Source organism: Anopheles nili, chromosome 2 (genome assembly GCF_943737925.1).
Source record: "Anopheles nili chromosome 2, idAnoNiliSN_F5_01, whole genome shotgun sequence".
In the NCBI taxonomy this organism is placed as follows: domain Eukaryota; kingdom Metazoa; phylum Arthropoda; class Insecta; order Diptera; family Culicidae; genus Anopheles; species Anopheles nili.
Genome location: NC_071291.1, coordinates 73,110,305 through 73,126,824, shown reverse-complemented (window position 1 = coordinate 73,126,824; position 16,520 = coordinate 73,110,305). Strand labels below are relative to the sequence as shown.

Genomic DNA, 16,520 nt, shown 5'->3' with positions numbered 1-16,520 from the left:
CCACGTGATGCAGGTGGCGACGATCGCAACGAGTTCTACATTGGACGTGACAACGGCAATGTACTGCTTGCAAAGTACCTGGACTGGGAACGACAACGGGAATACAACATCACCATCAGCATTTCGGATGGCGTACACACGGTGTTCACGCAACTGTACGTGTCGGTACTCGACATCAACGATCACCGGCCCGAATTCACTGAATCTGTCTATCGAGTGGACATTTCGGAGAACATCGAAGAGGGCATGGAGGTCCTGCAGCTGCACGCGACTGACGAGGACGAAGACAAGAAGCTTTTCTACAGCCTGCACGCCGCTCGAGATCCCGTCTCACTGAAGCTGTTCCGGGTTGACTCCGTCACCGGTAGCATCGTGATGGCGCACCGGCTCGATCGAGAAACACTCGCTGAACACGTGCTGATAGTGATCGTGAAGGATCAAGGAACACCGGCCAAGCGGAACTACGCGACCGTCATTATCACCGTGCATGATCACAACGATCATGCGCCCGAGTTCACGACCAAAATCGTGCAAGGAAAGGTTTTCGAAACGGCCGCTGTGGGAACCCGTGTGGTGCAGGTGTACGCCATTGATCGGGATATTGGGGACAACGCGCGGATCACGTACACCATCGTGAGCGGAAACATCGGAAATGTATTCGGAATCGACCCGAGCATGGGTGTGATAAGTGTGGCCAAGCAACTCGACATTCGCACGCTGTCGGAGTACATGCTGCAGGTGAAGGCGACAGATGGTGGAAAACCAGCGCTTTCCTCGCAGATTCCCGTGCACATCATGATCAACATGGCGGACAATGCTCCTCCTCGTTTTAAATCGGATGACCCGGCGGCTGAGATCTACGAGAACCAGCCGATAGGAACGTTCGTAATCCATCTGGAGGCCCGTAGTACGTCGTCGCTGCTATTCCAAATCATTGGTGGTAACGTGGGCGACATGTTCTTCGTCAATCCGTCGACGGGTGTCATCACAACGAAGGACCTACTCGATTACGAGCACACCAAGTTCTACAATTTGACGGTGCGAGCCACCAACATGGCATCCGCTTCGGCCACCTGCTCGGTGATCATCAACGTGCTCGACAAAAACGACAACGTGCCGTACTTCGAGCAGCAGGTGTACCGTGGTGAGGTATCGGAAGCCGCACCGATTGGGTCATTGGTGTTGACGCTGTCTGAAGCCATGCCACAGTTGAACGGGTCCACGGGCGGTTTTGTACCCGGAAGCAACAACCATCTAGTGAACGCGTCGTTGCCTCTCGTAATCCGTGCGAGGGATGCCGATTCGGGATTGAATGCCCTGCTTCACTACGACATCTTGGATATGCTTCCGAGAAGGTACTTCCACATCGATTCCAGTACTGGAGCCATCAAAACGATCATGTTCCTCGACCACGAGAAGATACCGTTTTTCAGTTTTCACGTAAAGGTAAGTAGCATACTTCGACCTCGAATGATGTTGGTGTGATAAAATAGAATCCTGATCACTTACTCTGCTGGTCCGTTCTGGGTCAATTTCCATCCCATTTTCACAGGTAACTGACCTCGGTAAACCTCGACTCACATCGGAACTGACCGCGGAGGTACGCATTAATATCACGGATGTAAACGATTGTGCGCCGACGTTCACGCAGAAGGAGTACAACGTAACGCTGCTCTTGCCGACTTACGCGAATGTAGCCGTGCTGCAGGTAAATGCAACGGACGAAGATAGCTCTGAGAACTCCACCCTCCGGTACGACATCATCGAGGGCAACCGAGACGGTGTGTTTTCGATCGACGCCACATCCGGTGTCATAACGACGCGGGACGTCGAAAGCATCGGTCCATCCTACCGACTAGCGGTGCGTGTTTCGGACGGCAAATTCGCTAAGGTTGCTCAGGTGAACGTCGACGTGGAGACGTCCGAAAACTCCGGCCTCATCTTCCAGCGACAAACGTACGAAGGATCGATCATGGAAAACAGCACCAAAATCAGCACCGTGGCCGTAGTGAACGTTCTCGGCTCGACGCTGAACGAACACATCGAGTTCAGCATCCTCAACCCAACAGAAATGTTCCAGATCGGGTTGACTTCCGGGGCGATCCAGACCACAGGCCGGAAGTTTGACCGTGAGGTGCGGGATAACTACGAGCTCATCGTGGAAGCTCGTTCACAGCAACCCGATCGGGAAAAGCCACGTGTCGCGCACGTCATCGTGAACGTCACGATACTGGACATCAACGACAACTGCCCGATGTTCGTCAATCTGCCGTACTATGCCGTCGTCTCGGTTGATGATCCACGTGGATCAGTCATCACAAAGGTACACGCGCTTGATCTCGACAGTTTCGAGAACGGTGAAGTGCGCTACGAGATGAAACGAGGACATGGAGAGCTGTTCAAGGTAGACCGCAAGACGGGCGAAGTAACGCTCAAGCAAACGCTTGAGGGCCACAACCGCGACTACGAGCTGCTGATATCGGCGTACGACGGTGGTATAACACCCTGCTCCACTGACGTTACCGTACACGTGAAGGTAAGCAAAAACTCACGCCTTCCGAGGTGACTCCCATTCGAGCTCATTGAGCTCAGCTGCTTCAATCGGTTCACCCATCCGGGCATCCCCGTTCGGAAGTCGATCTTCCGTCAGGTTGGCGCACACCGGACCCTAATAAATCAGGAAGTTTTTCAAGAGGAACCTATTACCATCCACATTCCATGGGGTTTTTTTTCTGCTACCTCGCTTGGCACAATCTCACGCAAGAGCGGATATGCCCTCCCCTCAAGCATCCGGAAGGCACAACAAACCACTGCTTGTTAAGGATGTGTTTCTTTTCGGCTTTCCTGTGTTTGTTGCTTCTTCATCTGTTTTCTCGGTGGCCCTCGGGCTCTTCGGTTAGAATAACATTTTACGGCATTAGGATCACATACGCGTGCTTTTTTTTCGACTCCGCTCTGAGGCAACCATGAATCATGGACGTGTTCACACGTCCATTTGCTACGGATGGACAACAATCCTTTTTGTATACCTGCAACCTTTACCCCCTGCCGCTAACATTTCCCACGGCCCATCGGTCCTTATCGGCGTTGAGGTGCTTCCGGATATGGCGGTCCCTTTTCATCGGGTCGAAAACGATCAAGCTTGAATGGGGTGTACAACAAGGGTTTGCATGACGTTACGCGGTGTAGCAGAACGTGGCCCCAGACTGAGACGAGAAGGCTTGACTTGACTTGCAACAGGGGAAAAGACCGCATCCGCCGAAATGGAACTAAGGCCGAGGGCCACCATTCACTCACTGTTGATTGAATGCAATCATTAATCATACTATATCCTGCCTATACAGCCCCAAAATTGGGTGCCCAGCCGAGGTTGGCTGGAGACTGCATTAAGCGCCCCGTGAATGAGATCCAACCGCGGCCGGCAGATTATCGCGCCAAATTTACGTAGGTCCACCGTTTGGTGGGTTGCTGCGTGGCTGAGATAACTCGTAGCGCATCATTATAGTAGGAAGAAGCGTGCTTTCATTATTATCTCCTGTTGAGATGAGTTCAAATTTATCACTGGATTATGTTCTGAAGGATTCCTCTCGAGTTGCAGCTGGAGCTGTGTGCAGTGTACTCTTTTCAACTCTTAAAGCTTTACAAATTTTTTCCCGTTGTTTCCAAACTATCCGTGTACAAGCAGCTTTAAAAATTCCTACAAATTTTTTCTTCAATTGTCATTTTATTGAAACAAAGCTGGTCATTTGCGACCGCACTCCAGCGACATTGAATGCGTTACCTGCAAGCGCTAACGATTAGGCATTATCCTATTGTCCCACCTCAATCATTTGCATACCATTTGCATTGGAACAATGTGGAAAACGTGCCAGCCGGGATGAAAAAGATGTCCTTTGGCGCATTCCCACGAAACCAGTTTCCCTTCAACCAGCTGACCCAACCCGCGGTGTCGATCATTGAATTCAACTTAAACATTCTTCCGGCCTCGTTCGATTGAATCGTTCAGCGAGTGCAGTGACCACATTTTCTCATCCCGTACTTATGGCTTTCGTTTGTTCCATTCATTCACTCATTCTCTTTCTCGCTCTAATTCATTTTCCTTGCCCTGCACAGGTGATAGATAAATCGATGCCGGTGTTCAGCAAGCAGTTCTATTCAGACGCGGTTGCGGAAAACATCGAGCTCCATTCGCCACTGTCGGTCGCCATCCAGGCTGAGAGTCCGCTCGGCCGGAAGCTGATCTACAGCATCGTGAAGGGAAACGAGATGGAGGAGTTTGCCGTCGATTTCAACACAGGTAAGTCGCACGATCGTTCGTTTGGGGTTTTTTTTTCGTCGCCGGAACACATTTGTTCCTAGCCTCTACCATACAGCGTGTGGTCGGCCGGGGCATCTACAACAGCAAGAACCTAAAAAAAATCAAGGACAGAACCCGTATATCCTCTCGCTCCGCCCTGGCCAGCTCCTTCGCTTCTCACAAAACTCGGCTGTCATCCGATAAATTAGTATTGAACCGCCGGAGTATTCTAGGTTCTCTTCATTTCCCGTTCGAGCAACATCGTCGTGCGATCCAACCAAAGCTGGCCGCGTACGACCGAGCTCGTTTCGGTCCTTCGAGCCCGATCCGGTGCTGGCCACATTCCGAAAGCAATAGAAGTCTTCCAAAAATAAAATCTTCGCATCCATTCCGCTCGTTCCGAATCCGTTTCCGGTGGTCGGAAACCAATGCGCCGTGCAGGCTAGCAGTTCCACAGAATTAATTTCCTTGACGTACCGCATCCCCAGCAATTCCTTTCGCCATTTTTATTTCCATCCTCCGACATTCGCCAAGCCCACCACAGACGTTGCGTTTTTTTTTTGTGTGTGGCGAAACCGAACTTTGTTCTCGATTTGTTTTCATCTGCTCAAAGAAACCGGCGTGAAGAAGAGGAAAAAGATGCTTCAACGTCGATTAAAAGCAATAGACAAAATGAAACACTCTCATCTCTTGTTGCGCTGTTCGTTTTGCTCCACATTGTGCTTTTTTCATCCATCACCAATACCTCAGCGTCGTCTACCTTCTTTCGCATCGCTTCGGCCCGTCGCACAAGTATCGTCCTTTGCGTGGTAACCTCTTGGGGAGAATTTAATAAACTCGCTTCATCGAACAGTAGTTACATATTTCGGCCCGATCGTTCCCACCATCCTCTGCTGCGGTGTGGTGTTCCTGCGAGTGGCCAGCCTGTACCGATCGAACTGCCAGTCTGTGATGTTTCAGACGAGCCAAATTCCTTACAAGTTTGGAGCTGTTGGAATGCTTCACCGCTGCTGGTCTTGCTATTGCTGCTGATGCCTTCGTCCTTGCGCCATGTGCCAGTGCTCGGTAATGCCTGGAACGAACGATGGACGCTCACCGATTGAAGTGTAATGGAATGGTATTTTCTCCCATCTAAAATATCTCTGGCGAACATGTTTTCACCGAATATTTTTTGTTGATTCTCAAACAAAATATAATTTTTCGCATACATGAAACACACGCGGTCAATAACGCTGCGCGCTTACACGGGTAGGGAGGGTACACGGCTTCATAGAAGTATCACAACCTTAACCGCTTTCCTCGAACGTGTGATTTTGTGTACGTTCAATTCCGCTCAACTAACAGCGGCAAGCAATAAAACGCTTTAATCACGTTTGGTAGCTGCAACGGAAGTGAAACAAAATGGCCACTAATTTCGCCTCCATGATGGCAGCGGGGGATAGAAAAACCCATAAACAAACGGACGACAACGAAACGTTGCATTTTTATTAATCCCCATTCGGGTAGGCTTCCTTTAACAAGCGTTCTCAACGCGTTGGAAAAAAGTATACCCAACACGCAACCAATATTCCGCTAATTGCCTCCCGTGTACAGTAAACGCCTAAATGCTGGCAACGCTCGGACACATCGCGATGTGCTAGGTTGGGTATTTTTTCCTCGTTTAGTCAAGGGGAAATGTGCCCTGCAGCATAATTAAACACCTGCCTGAAGGGAGGGAAGAAACTGTCACGTTAGAGGAAACGAGACCAAAGTTTTACTGCGATTCCATTTCCGGTAGCAGCACCATGCGGCCATTACATTACGTTCCCCTTGTGACCGTCCGTGTATCGATTTCGGTCTCCTGTCGGTTGGCCTAATTTCACCGTCCGTCCGCTGGTTGACGCCTCTCTAGCTGGACGAAAATCATGCATCGATCGGATTGCTTAATGATCACGTGGCAAGTGCCAACCACTAGCGGTTGTAATAGTTACGCGGCGGACGGTAATTAGGTATGCTGTTTTATTGCACGTACGAACGTTTCGATGGGCGAGCAAAGTTGGGTTGCGTTTTACATGATGTCGGTGAAAAGCTAAATTGCATTATGAGAGGATCATTAGCCGTAGGAATTGGATCTGTGGTATCCGTGAATTGCAATTCAATCAATCGATAAATCTGTAACATTCGGTTACCCTTTCATTCAAGATACTGGCAAAAAAGGTGATTCGTACTTTGCGATGATGCAATTAATACTCTTGACTCTAAAGAGCGCTATTGAGTTGAATGCACAATTGCTTCGCTGATAGCATGGATGGAAAAAATGAAAAGAAATCTGAAAGTGGTGTTTTATCAACTTTTCGACCAAAACCGAATCGTGCAGTAAACAATTGAATCCCTCAAATGGACGGGTGCAATTGCACAACGATGCGAAATAACTAGCTTCCAGAAAAGGGGATCAGTGCGAATGAGCGCTTTGGTTTCGATACGTCGAACGAATGTAATTGAAACGCCATTCGCCAGTCGGCGAAAGTTCATTACAGCAATTGAAAATGCATACTCTAGCAAAGGGAATCGCCCGAATCCCCCCTGCGTAATGCACTTTCTTGCGACCAATCTCGCTTGTGCATCACTTGATTCGGTATTAATTTGGTATCACTTCGACCTTTTGCAAAGGTCCCGATCGCAATTTAGATGAAATGAGATTCAAGCTGGGGTACCCTCCTTGCAATCGAACTGAAATGCCAGATTTTTATTCCAAAATGGCTGCTTTTATTCTTTTCTCATACGTTACTTTTGGTTTTATGTAGAAATATAAGTTTTTCAATCGCCTGAAACTACAAAAAAGTAGCAATGTCCTAAAAATGGCCCTATATTAAAATGTATTGCGTCATGAACAACCAACGTTTTGGGGAAATATTCAACATCAGCTCATCTTCGGACAGCAACAGACAACTCTCCTTCGGGATGAATAAAATTACTCCTCCGCATCCGCTCTGTGACGAGGATTTTTGTTTTTTTTTATTGTAGTCTCTAGTCACATCCTCCGTACATTGCCGAGAGGCACACGGACATCCATCACGCGGTTGCGATGCCAGCAATGGATGAATCCATGACCTCGGCTTCACATGCGCATCTTCCGGGGTGGTGCTTTTGTTCGAGATTCCGTAACAATGTCTTATTTTCCGGTTAAGTTGGCACGTCCAGCCGCACGGAACCGGATCAAAACGGCAATCAAAACAGCGACCAAACATCGCTGCTGGTTGCCGGTGGTCCGGTCGGGTCGCTTTCGGCATCCGCTTAAATCCCGTTTGTCGAGCGTCCTTATTTTTCTGCCTCTGCGCCAGCGGAAAGATATAAAAATACAACCTATTGCGGAAAAACGTAGCAACAGCGGGAGGGCAGAGTTTGCTCCACCGGAAAGGGCAATGTGAAGCATAAGTAGGAAAAGAAAATCCTTTCCAAAGAACGACAAACAATAGCCGTAGCTCTGATCCAAAGCGGAGATTAAGTAGGGCCCGAAACGCGTGTGGTGCTGAACGATAAGAAATGAAAATCGTCCCGGTCTCAGGAGCAAAGAAATCTCGTTGGCATGTCACATCTGCAATTAGTAGGCGGTAAAGAAAGGCGAACGGTCGAGGTCGAATGCGATAATTTTGATACAGACTGGTACGACAACGGCAGACCGTGGACTATCAGAAAGATGATTTGTTGTACATATTTAAATCTTTGATCTTAAATTCAAGAAAAGATTCCATATTTACATGAAATCGAACCCAACCTAGTTTTGGGCTAGCACGATGTAGCCTTACTCCATGGCGTCCCTAATTAAGCTTCCTAATTATGTTCCGGGAAGGAAATTTACCCGCCAGGTATTATTAATCCCTCTGGAATGCAACCCATTGGCACGAAACCAAGCGGGCTTGCGCATTTGTTCATTATTTCCACGACCAGAGGGCACAATTTTTTTCCTCGAATTTGACCCAGCTTCCGTAATTGAACCCTACGTTGGAAGCATTTTTGCCTCGCCCCCCTTTTGAGAGCACATCAAAGGCGCATTGCTCGAGCAATTAGCAGCAGATTTGGTGCGGTGCTACATTTCCCAGCCACATTTGACTAAACGCTGAGCAAACAACACGCGGTCGATGCATTTTTCTTTCCCCCCACGGGCGCGTTATTTCACCGCGGAATCTAGGGCACCGCACACGGAATTGGTTTGTTTAATTTGGACGAAATATCACCGGTGGAGCCAGCAGCATAAGCAAAACCAGCGGCTACAAGCAGACGTCATTAAGCCGTACTTAGACGGTCATCACGCGAATGCTCGCAGGCCTGTGGAATTAATTGTGTTTACATGCCCCGGCGCCGCTTAGTGGGTGGGCGAAGATTAGATTAACAATTAGACTAGGCGGCCGCGGAATGCTTGGCATCGTGTTTTCATTTCGCATTTCTTCATTACGACACCCAACGGCGTTTGAAGTGGATTTAAATACGCCCCGGATAAGCGAAAAAAAATTGATTCCATCACTTTAATGTGGTGTTTTATGAACCGAAACAACACACACAAGCGCGCAGTTCGTCTATCCAAACTCTAATTGATTTTTTTCCCTTTTTCCGCTTTCGGCCTGGAATCCAGCAGGTGGCAGAAAAAATGCTCGACGCAAACCACCCATTTCCATTTCCATAATGCCCATTTGCCGTGCGAATTGATACATCATTCTCGTTTAATGGCTCTTTTCGTCGCGAAAAATGCGTGCAGCAAAATAAAAGCTCACCGAAATATGGTTGTAATGTCTGCTTACATCATGCTGGTTATCGCCTCACCATCGGGCCGGGTGGTTTTGCTTCGCGTTCAATTTATTCGAGTGCAGGCTCAGTTGTCCTTTCGCCCTCATAGTCGATGCTGCATCTCGGTTAAACGGTTTAATATCATATTCATGTTCGTTTCGCGTTACAATCGGCCCCGGCGTATGCAAATGGATACCCCGGACAACGACCTGCCTGCGTGTGCAACAAGCGCTTCATGCGCCAACGGGTTGATCCGTATTTATCGCACAGGAATAACTACGCCAAACAGCGAACGCGCAACGCAGCGACTGCAAACAAACAGGAATAAAAACACATCACTCACCATCATCAACGTTTATCCTTTTTTGTATTCGCGTGTATGCGTGTGTGTGTGTGTATGTCCACCAACTCAAATGTGTTTATCTCGTTTATTCTCTCTCGCTCTGCTTCGTCCTTCCTCGCGATACATCCTCGTCCGGTGATCAGCTCCGGACAGTACCAATGGTCCATGTGAGTATCGCAACAAACAAACGAAGAAAAAAAACGTAAATGGCTAGTAAAATCACACCCCCTTCATTCCCTTTTGCTCGTTGTGTTGTTGTGTCCTTTGTTTGTTGTTCGTGTTGTCCTAGTTTTCTAGTTTATGTCGCATTCACCGTGTCGTTTCACACTCGTTTGTTCTCACACACGGCTAATATGCTTACCGGAAGCGCAACTCATCCGCACTCAACTTTCACGAAAACTGCAAAAACCAAATATGCACGCTTTTGTCGTTACATCAACACCTTCATTTACGATGCAAAGCACTCTTTCATCATCAGCAAATGCATTTTCTCCTGTTTCCTCGTAGCTGCCAACCTCCCATCCGCATCCTGCAGCCCCAGCAGCCTGTCTCATTTGTGGAGTGTGTTAATTTGTGTGCATAAATTAAAAATTAGCACGGCAGTGAGGGTGCCATTTCGTATATGCCTGTGGGTGATTCGGAACCATCCGGGCTGAAACTAGGGGAATATGCTTTCGTTTCACTTCCATCTCGGGCAACGTTGGAAGCAACCCCATTAGTAGTAACCTTAAAGTGTGTTTTTGTGTTTTGCTTGCCTAACCCCTCGCTGCAATCAACCGGACTTAAAAAACAGCAAACATTTACTCACGCCATTTTTTCTCGAAATAAGGCTTTATATATCGTGTTTAAGATTGTGAAAGGTAATTTTTATAAGATCAACGCGCGAACAAAATGCCTCCTTTCGAAGATATCGAAAGCATATGGGAAGTGCATCGAGGGAATTTTCCTGCCTGTTACCAGATTCATTCATAACCGTGTATGTTTATTCATGTTTTTTTTTCTGTAGCATAAAGGGCACACAAAATCCCATCACCTTCCATAACGGGATGCAAGCTGTCCCTAGACCGCAGGTGGCTGACAAACTTCAACCGAGATCACTTTTGACGGGTTCGTTTTCGATACTGTACCTGTAAAAAGGTACCTCAAAAAAAAACAAGGCTATCCGCCTGTGTCCGAACGCAACTCCATCAAACACACAAACGCGAGGTCACAACGGCACGATATAAGAGAAAGCACACAAAAAAAAACCCAAAAACTGGGAGAAATCAAAATCCATTTTATCCCATCTATGATGGAAAATTGCATAAATTATTTGCGTGTGCGTATAACTATTTCCATCCCATGGTTTTTGTTTACCGGCGCTTTCGTAGTACGGCGTACACCCCGCGTATGTGAGTTGGTTCATTTTTTAACAGTGGCTACGTAAAATTTGCCCCCCCCCCCCGCGTGCCGACACGATTTCCCACATGGGCCCCGGTTGGAATTGGATTTATTTTTCACGCGCAACCATGCTGGATGCTGCAGGACTACCACCCCCAGGACGATGCTGCAACACTCGGTAAAGCTCAAACACGCCACCTAGTGCCCTGGTTTGCCTTTTGCTCCACGCAAATCCCGACGCTCCACCCATTCGATGTCCATGTTGATGGCTTTTCTGGGCCGCACTCCCACTCGGCATCCCGCTGGTGGGCGATACAATATCACGTATGTGTGGGTGCATATAAGCTGCAGCATCGCTGCATCACTGCATCGTTGCATCGCCCCAGCTCCCGCGCTGTTGCGCTTCGTTTCATGTCGACCGTCGATGAACCGACGTGTTTTTCCTTTCCATCCTCCACATCCGAGAGCTGGATTCGGATTTTTCAACCCCGTAAAGGTGCTCCCATGTTATTGCTCCTAACGAGGGAATAGCATATTTACGCGGAAATCCCGTTCCACTAGTTTGCGTTTGCGTTTGCTTTGTACTTGCCTGTTTTTTTTTTTGCCACCAGGCCGCATGTGTGGATAACAAAAAATCCATGCAACACACACGCGCCCAACCGCTCGATGAAGTGTTGAAATATGCAAACCTCCCTCGCCGGCGCCGGCCCACCTCACTACTTTCATCTCTCGTTCGTTCTAAAACCATAACCCGCAAGGCGCGAAGGGTGGGTTGCAGTTTCGTGTACTCCCTTCTCGCTCACCCTTATCAGTGGTATTTATTTTAGACCTCCCCAGGAGGAACTGGAGCATATATGGGGGCAATTTTTGGCGCTTGTTTTTTAGAATCCCGTGAGTGGGATTTTGCCACCAGTCCGATGCACTATCGGTGGATGTTTGAGGCATCACTAATAGGATCCGTTGTGTCCACTGGGTTGCGTGCGTACTAAGCCCGCTAGTGCAACGAAAGAAGTGATCTACGTATGGGTGAATGTCGTCTCCGGATCGAAAGAATTATTAAATCACGCCGAGAAAAAAATTCTCACCATTACGCCACGTTTCGGTGTTGGTCGCCCGTGAAAAGGTGCTTTTTTTGCGATGAGATTAGTCCGGTCTATTGCCTTTTTTGTTGTACCTCAAGTGGACCCATTCATTGTACAGTTTTACGAACTTCGGCAGTGTGCCGGAATTAACTTTCATCTCTGCAAACAATGCGCCGGTTTAGCCTGAGCTCGTTTCCTCGGGTGTCGTTATCGGTGGTGCAAATCGTGGTTTATTGGCCTAGATGGAAACCCACGGATTACCGATCGGCGTGCCTATTACGCCCATTTCACTGAATCTAAGCCATGAAAGTGCAGTTGAGTGTTGAAATTTTGTCAGACATTTCACCGACAACAAGTCGGTGGGGCTTCCCAGTCGATCCCGGTTTCTATCATCGGATTGGGAATCGAACCAACAAAAAGCCGCCTCACAACCAAAGGCAGTGGAAAATCACGCTCTCGTTACCGCTGCGTAAATATGTGTTTATGCGTTCGCCTTTGTAAAAGAAACGCGATGGTGCGAAAATGATGGCTATCAAAATCGGTAAAATGTGCGAACGAAGCGGGGCTGGCAAAAAAAACGGACCCGCGAGAATCCTTACACAGACTGGTGGCCGCAAAGAGGAGGGCCGCCCAATCATCAAAAGATTTAATCGATATTCAAACGCCGGCCGCGGTGCGTGTAAAATCTGTGCGTTTTTCGTATCGAATTCGTTTTTTTTTATCCCCTTTTTTGCATTCATTGACGCTGATAAAACAGACGGATGACGGGGTTTCGCTGATTGAACGCATTGTGCAAAGAGCCGGTGTGATCGTATCTCGCGTTACACCACCGATTTCCGAAATCGGAAAAAGCTTCGTGGAACCTTAAAAAAAAAGAACCTCAACCAAACAAACTCGCGATGCTCCGATTGCGGACAAAGAATGAAAATGGCTGGCACGGTGCACGCGATAAAGAAAATATAGACATATTTATTTGTCTGCTGTTGGCGCGCTGGTTCGTTTGAAGTGTTACGATTGGATTGACGGCAGAATGCCGAAGCAGTGCAAATCAATTGAAATATTTCCCTTCGCACTTGTGTGTGTGTGTGTGGTTTATGCGCATGCATACCGCAGGCTTCGTTGGTGAGTTGGGCACGCAAAATGGAGCAAGAAATCCGCACGCAAGCCATTACCGTGCCGTTATTTGGTGACATTAAACGGACTTCGATTGTGATGAAATGACAGCGCCAGAGCGATGGGATTAATTCAGACGAATGAAACACCCGAAACAAAAAACGGAGCAATTTAAAATTTTGCATCTTGTGCGCTCGCACCAACAATGCGGGTGGGTGATAATGCGATCAGGAATTATCTTTGATCCGTGAGCCCGCGGTACGTTTGCTCTGCAGCAAAATGTAATCTCGTTTCCCGTCATTACACGACGCAGCCTTTGAAGCGCATTTCAATCAAGGCAGGCCGTATTTTATTGATCCATTTTGCGCACTTTGACAGCTATCTGCACAATGCTGCAAACGTGGGGAAGAACATGCGATAGGTTTCCTGTGAGCTTATTGACATAACCACCGTACAATAGCCCGATCGATTGCATCGCCATACGCTATCGCACATCCTCGTTAGGCGATGCAATTTCGAACCGAAAAGTGAGTGCCGTGGCTCATTAAAACTCGGCTTACAGACAACGACCGGACAATCGCCACCAAACGGGCTATTTCAAACAACACTTCCGGGCTATCGAATTGCAATCACTGGCTCGCCCTGCTGCATCCGCTTGCTTCTAATTTATTTGCAAAGACCATTTTAAATGCCGTACCCCTCCAGGCTCTCGAAACGTAAACTCGAAACTCGATCCTTCACCGGTTCGAGGTGCAATTATTTGGCACAGAACCGCACCCGCCAATCGCACGTGCGGTGATCGCGGGATCTGTCACCCAATAACGCGCCCAAAATTGCGCATCCCAACATCGGCAACACATTGGGCACGTACGGTCACTTCCGCACTCTGGGACAGGAATTCTGCCTCAGTCGTTTTGGCGACTAAAATAGAAGAAGAAAAAAAGAGCCGCCGTGAGGTTAATGCCACCCAGCGTAACAGGACGCTGCAGGAAGGGTGATCTGTTGGGTGATTGGAAATTTCCCGTTAAACCCCGCCCGGCCCAAAATGGCGGCCTTTCTTTCCACCCCTGAACGCCATTAAACAAACGTGTCCGTGGAAATAACACTTTTCGCCCAAAATCACGTACGGCGAAACGGAGGCTTCGGGATAGCAAATATACAACCAAAAAAAAAAGCACACACACACAAGCCCCAAACTAAACACACGCATTTGTGAGATCGTTATGTGTCGCTGGTCGGAAACTGGTCCGATGAGCAAATGAAACCGCAAACTATGCGTTTGCTATAATGATAATGCGTAAATACCATCGAACGAAGCTCGCACGCGTGCTCACCACACGACCGGAACAGGTTTCCCGGGTGGTAGGGAATGTTTCCTCTTCCTGTTGATTGCAACGGAAATGTTGCGGTTCAAATCGCACCACCGAATCGCGCCCAGACCGAGTGTGGGCACAAAGTGTGTTGCTAGCGGGCTTGAGGTAGAATAATCTGTATGCTCGAGTGTTGATTGTTTTTTGGGAATGATAAATTTGCGTTTCAAAAACCACTAATGGGGACGGTTTTTTTTTTTCGTGTGATACTAGCTAGTAACTATATTTAGTTGTGAGTAAGCTTAAAGTGTGAAAAAAATCCCCCTCAACAACAGGTGGACCATTATTCCACTGCAATTAAGGCCCTTTTGCACAAAAGTTCCGTTAAAATTGAGATGATACCGCGTATATAACACCAATCGAAGTGCTGAAAAATTCACCACCGATGCTCGCTGCTGATTTGCATGCAATTTGGGTTTATTTGTTTCGTTCCGTTCGGTTTGTCATTTCTCGTTTATTTTGTGTTTTTCAATTAGCTTTTCCACGACCGCACCACCCGCTCCGGTGCAATTTACGAAAAGCGTTCCGCTGGCGGTTGAGCATTAAATGTATAAATTCACTTTTATCGCGCCCCATTCAAACGCGTGTGCTCGTATCGAATTGCACGCCCTACTTTCGGCACCTTCCATCGGGGTGTACCGTCCGTGCATGATCCTCCACAGTCCTGCATGGTCCTTCCACTTTTCCGGCTTACGCTCCAAACCTGATCCTGATTATTATTGGCGCGATACAATTTATGCTCCCCGTGCGGCGAATCGCGCCGGAGATATTTGCATTTTTTAACGACCTTTCAGCTCTTCCGCTGCGTGGCACACGCTGCCCTCGCTCTCGTCCTTAACTAGCACCCTTGTTTAATGCACGAAACGCACGCATGAGAAAGCGGTAGGATCCATCGTGGAAAACTCACCCATCCACCCCCTATGCGCATCCTTTTCACTGACCCCCTTAAAACCACGAACACGTTGGTATGCTCCAATTGTATGTTGTGTGTTATGTGTGTGTGCGCTCGCGCGTGGTTTTGCAAAGTGGCATGAAAATGAAAAAGCATACCTGCACCACCTCACGAAAGATAGCTGGTGGTGCGCTGAAATTGCCTGCTAAGAGACCGTCCGCAAATAATCATAATATGAAGGAGCGCTCTCACACGCCAACGCACACACACACACACACAAAGCCACAGAGCGTCTGCAATTTTTTTAATCTTAATATCTAATGCTTTTTTTTCTCTCTCTTTCTCTGTCTTTCTTTCTCGTCTGGGCTGGTTAACGATGCACGAATATCCGGTGCTTCCTACTGAAACGGAACGCTACCCCCGGGTGGATGGTGATGATGACCACGATGTCGGCGTCTTCTGTGATTCTTCCCTCGACGACGATGACCACGGTCACGGTCCGGGCCACGCCTGCAGGTGCCATCTACGTCGTGGACGAGCTGGACTACGAGCGCCGTCAGAGTTATGAACTTTTAATTAGAGCCACGGATAGCGTTTCCGGTGTGTCGGCTGAGGTGCCGGTGTCGGTGCTGGTGCAGGACGTCAACGATTGCCCGCCGGAGATCGAGCAGGACAGCTACAACATCACCGTGTCCGAGCGGGCCCCGTTCGGTACGGCCATCCTGAAGGTGCACGCGAAGGATAACGACACCGGTAAGTCCCAGTGGGAGCCAAGGGCGCAACCAACTAGCTTGCTAGTGAGAATCTACATGGAAACCTTCCCGGTGTTCGGTTGTTGCTGCTACCGGTCCCGTAGAACCGCTGCTCGAACCGTTGACGGTGTGATTGTGAAAAAATTTTCCCAGAAAACTGCCCGCTTTTTTAGGTGTGTGCGACAATTCACCCTCATCCGGGACCGATCCATCGTTTCTTTTCTTTTGTGCCGTTGACTGTCACCATGGGACAATAATGGAGCTCCATTAGACAACCGAGGGGTGTCATTTGGCAGCCCCGAAGGACACCTCGTCCTGTCGATGGTGCCGTTCGCAAGGCCACTACGCGCTTTTCGAGAAAAAAAACCCTGTAACGGAGGTTTAATGATTGAAAATTTTTCGCCGAAGCTCGAGGAAAGAATAATACTCTCGCTTTCCCTGGCCGGCCCATCCACCGATCGGTAATTGACGAGGGACCGATGGCATGATGATTGACAGGAGTTCTATTGTGACTGGGGGACGCCGGTGCC

General features: G+C 48.4%; 1 protein-coding gene across 1 annotated transcript in view; it reads left to right on the top strand.

The window, feature by feature from the left end:
• The window catches only part of LOC128720759 (fat-like cadherin-related tumor suppressor homolog), a 79,665-nt gene that overhangs the window by 51,670 nt on the left and 11,475 nt on the right, over positions 1–16,520 (top strand). The window contains exons 9-13 of the mRNA XM_053814453.1: positions 14–1,446; positions 1,553–2,536; positions 4,114–4,297; positions 9,545–9,568; positions 15,755–15,991. Of these exons, the coding sequence (XP_053670428.1) occupies positions 14–1,446; positions 1,553–2,536; positions 4,114–4,297; positions 9,545–9,568; positions 15,755–15,991 (2,862 nt within the window). The remainder of the gene's footprint in view (positions 1–13; positions 1,447–1,552; positions 2,537–4,113; positions 4,298–9,544; positions 9,569–15,754; positions 15,992–16,520) is intronic.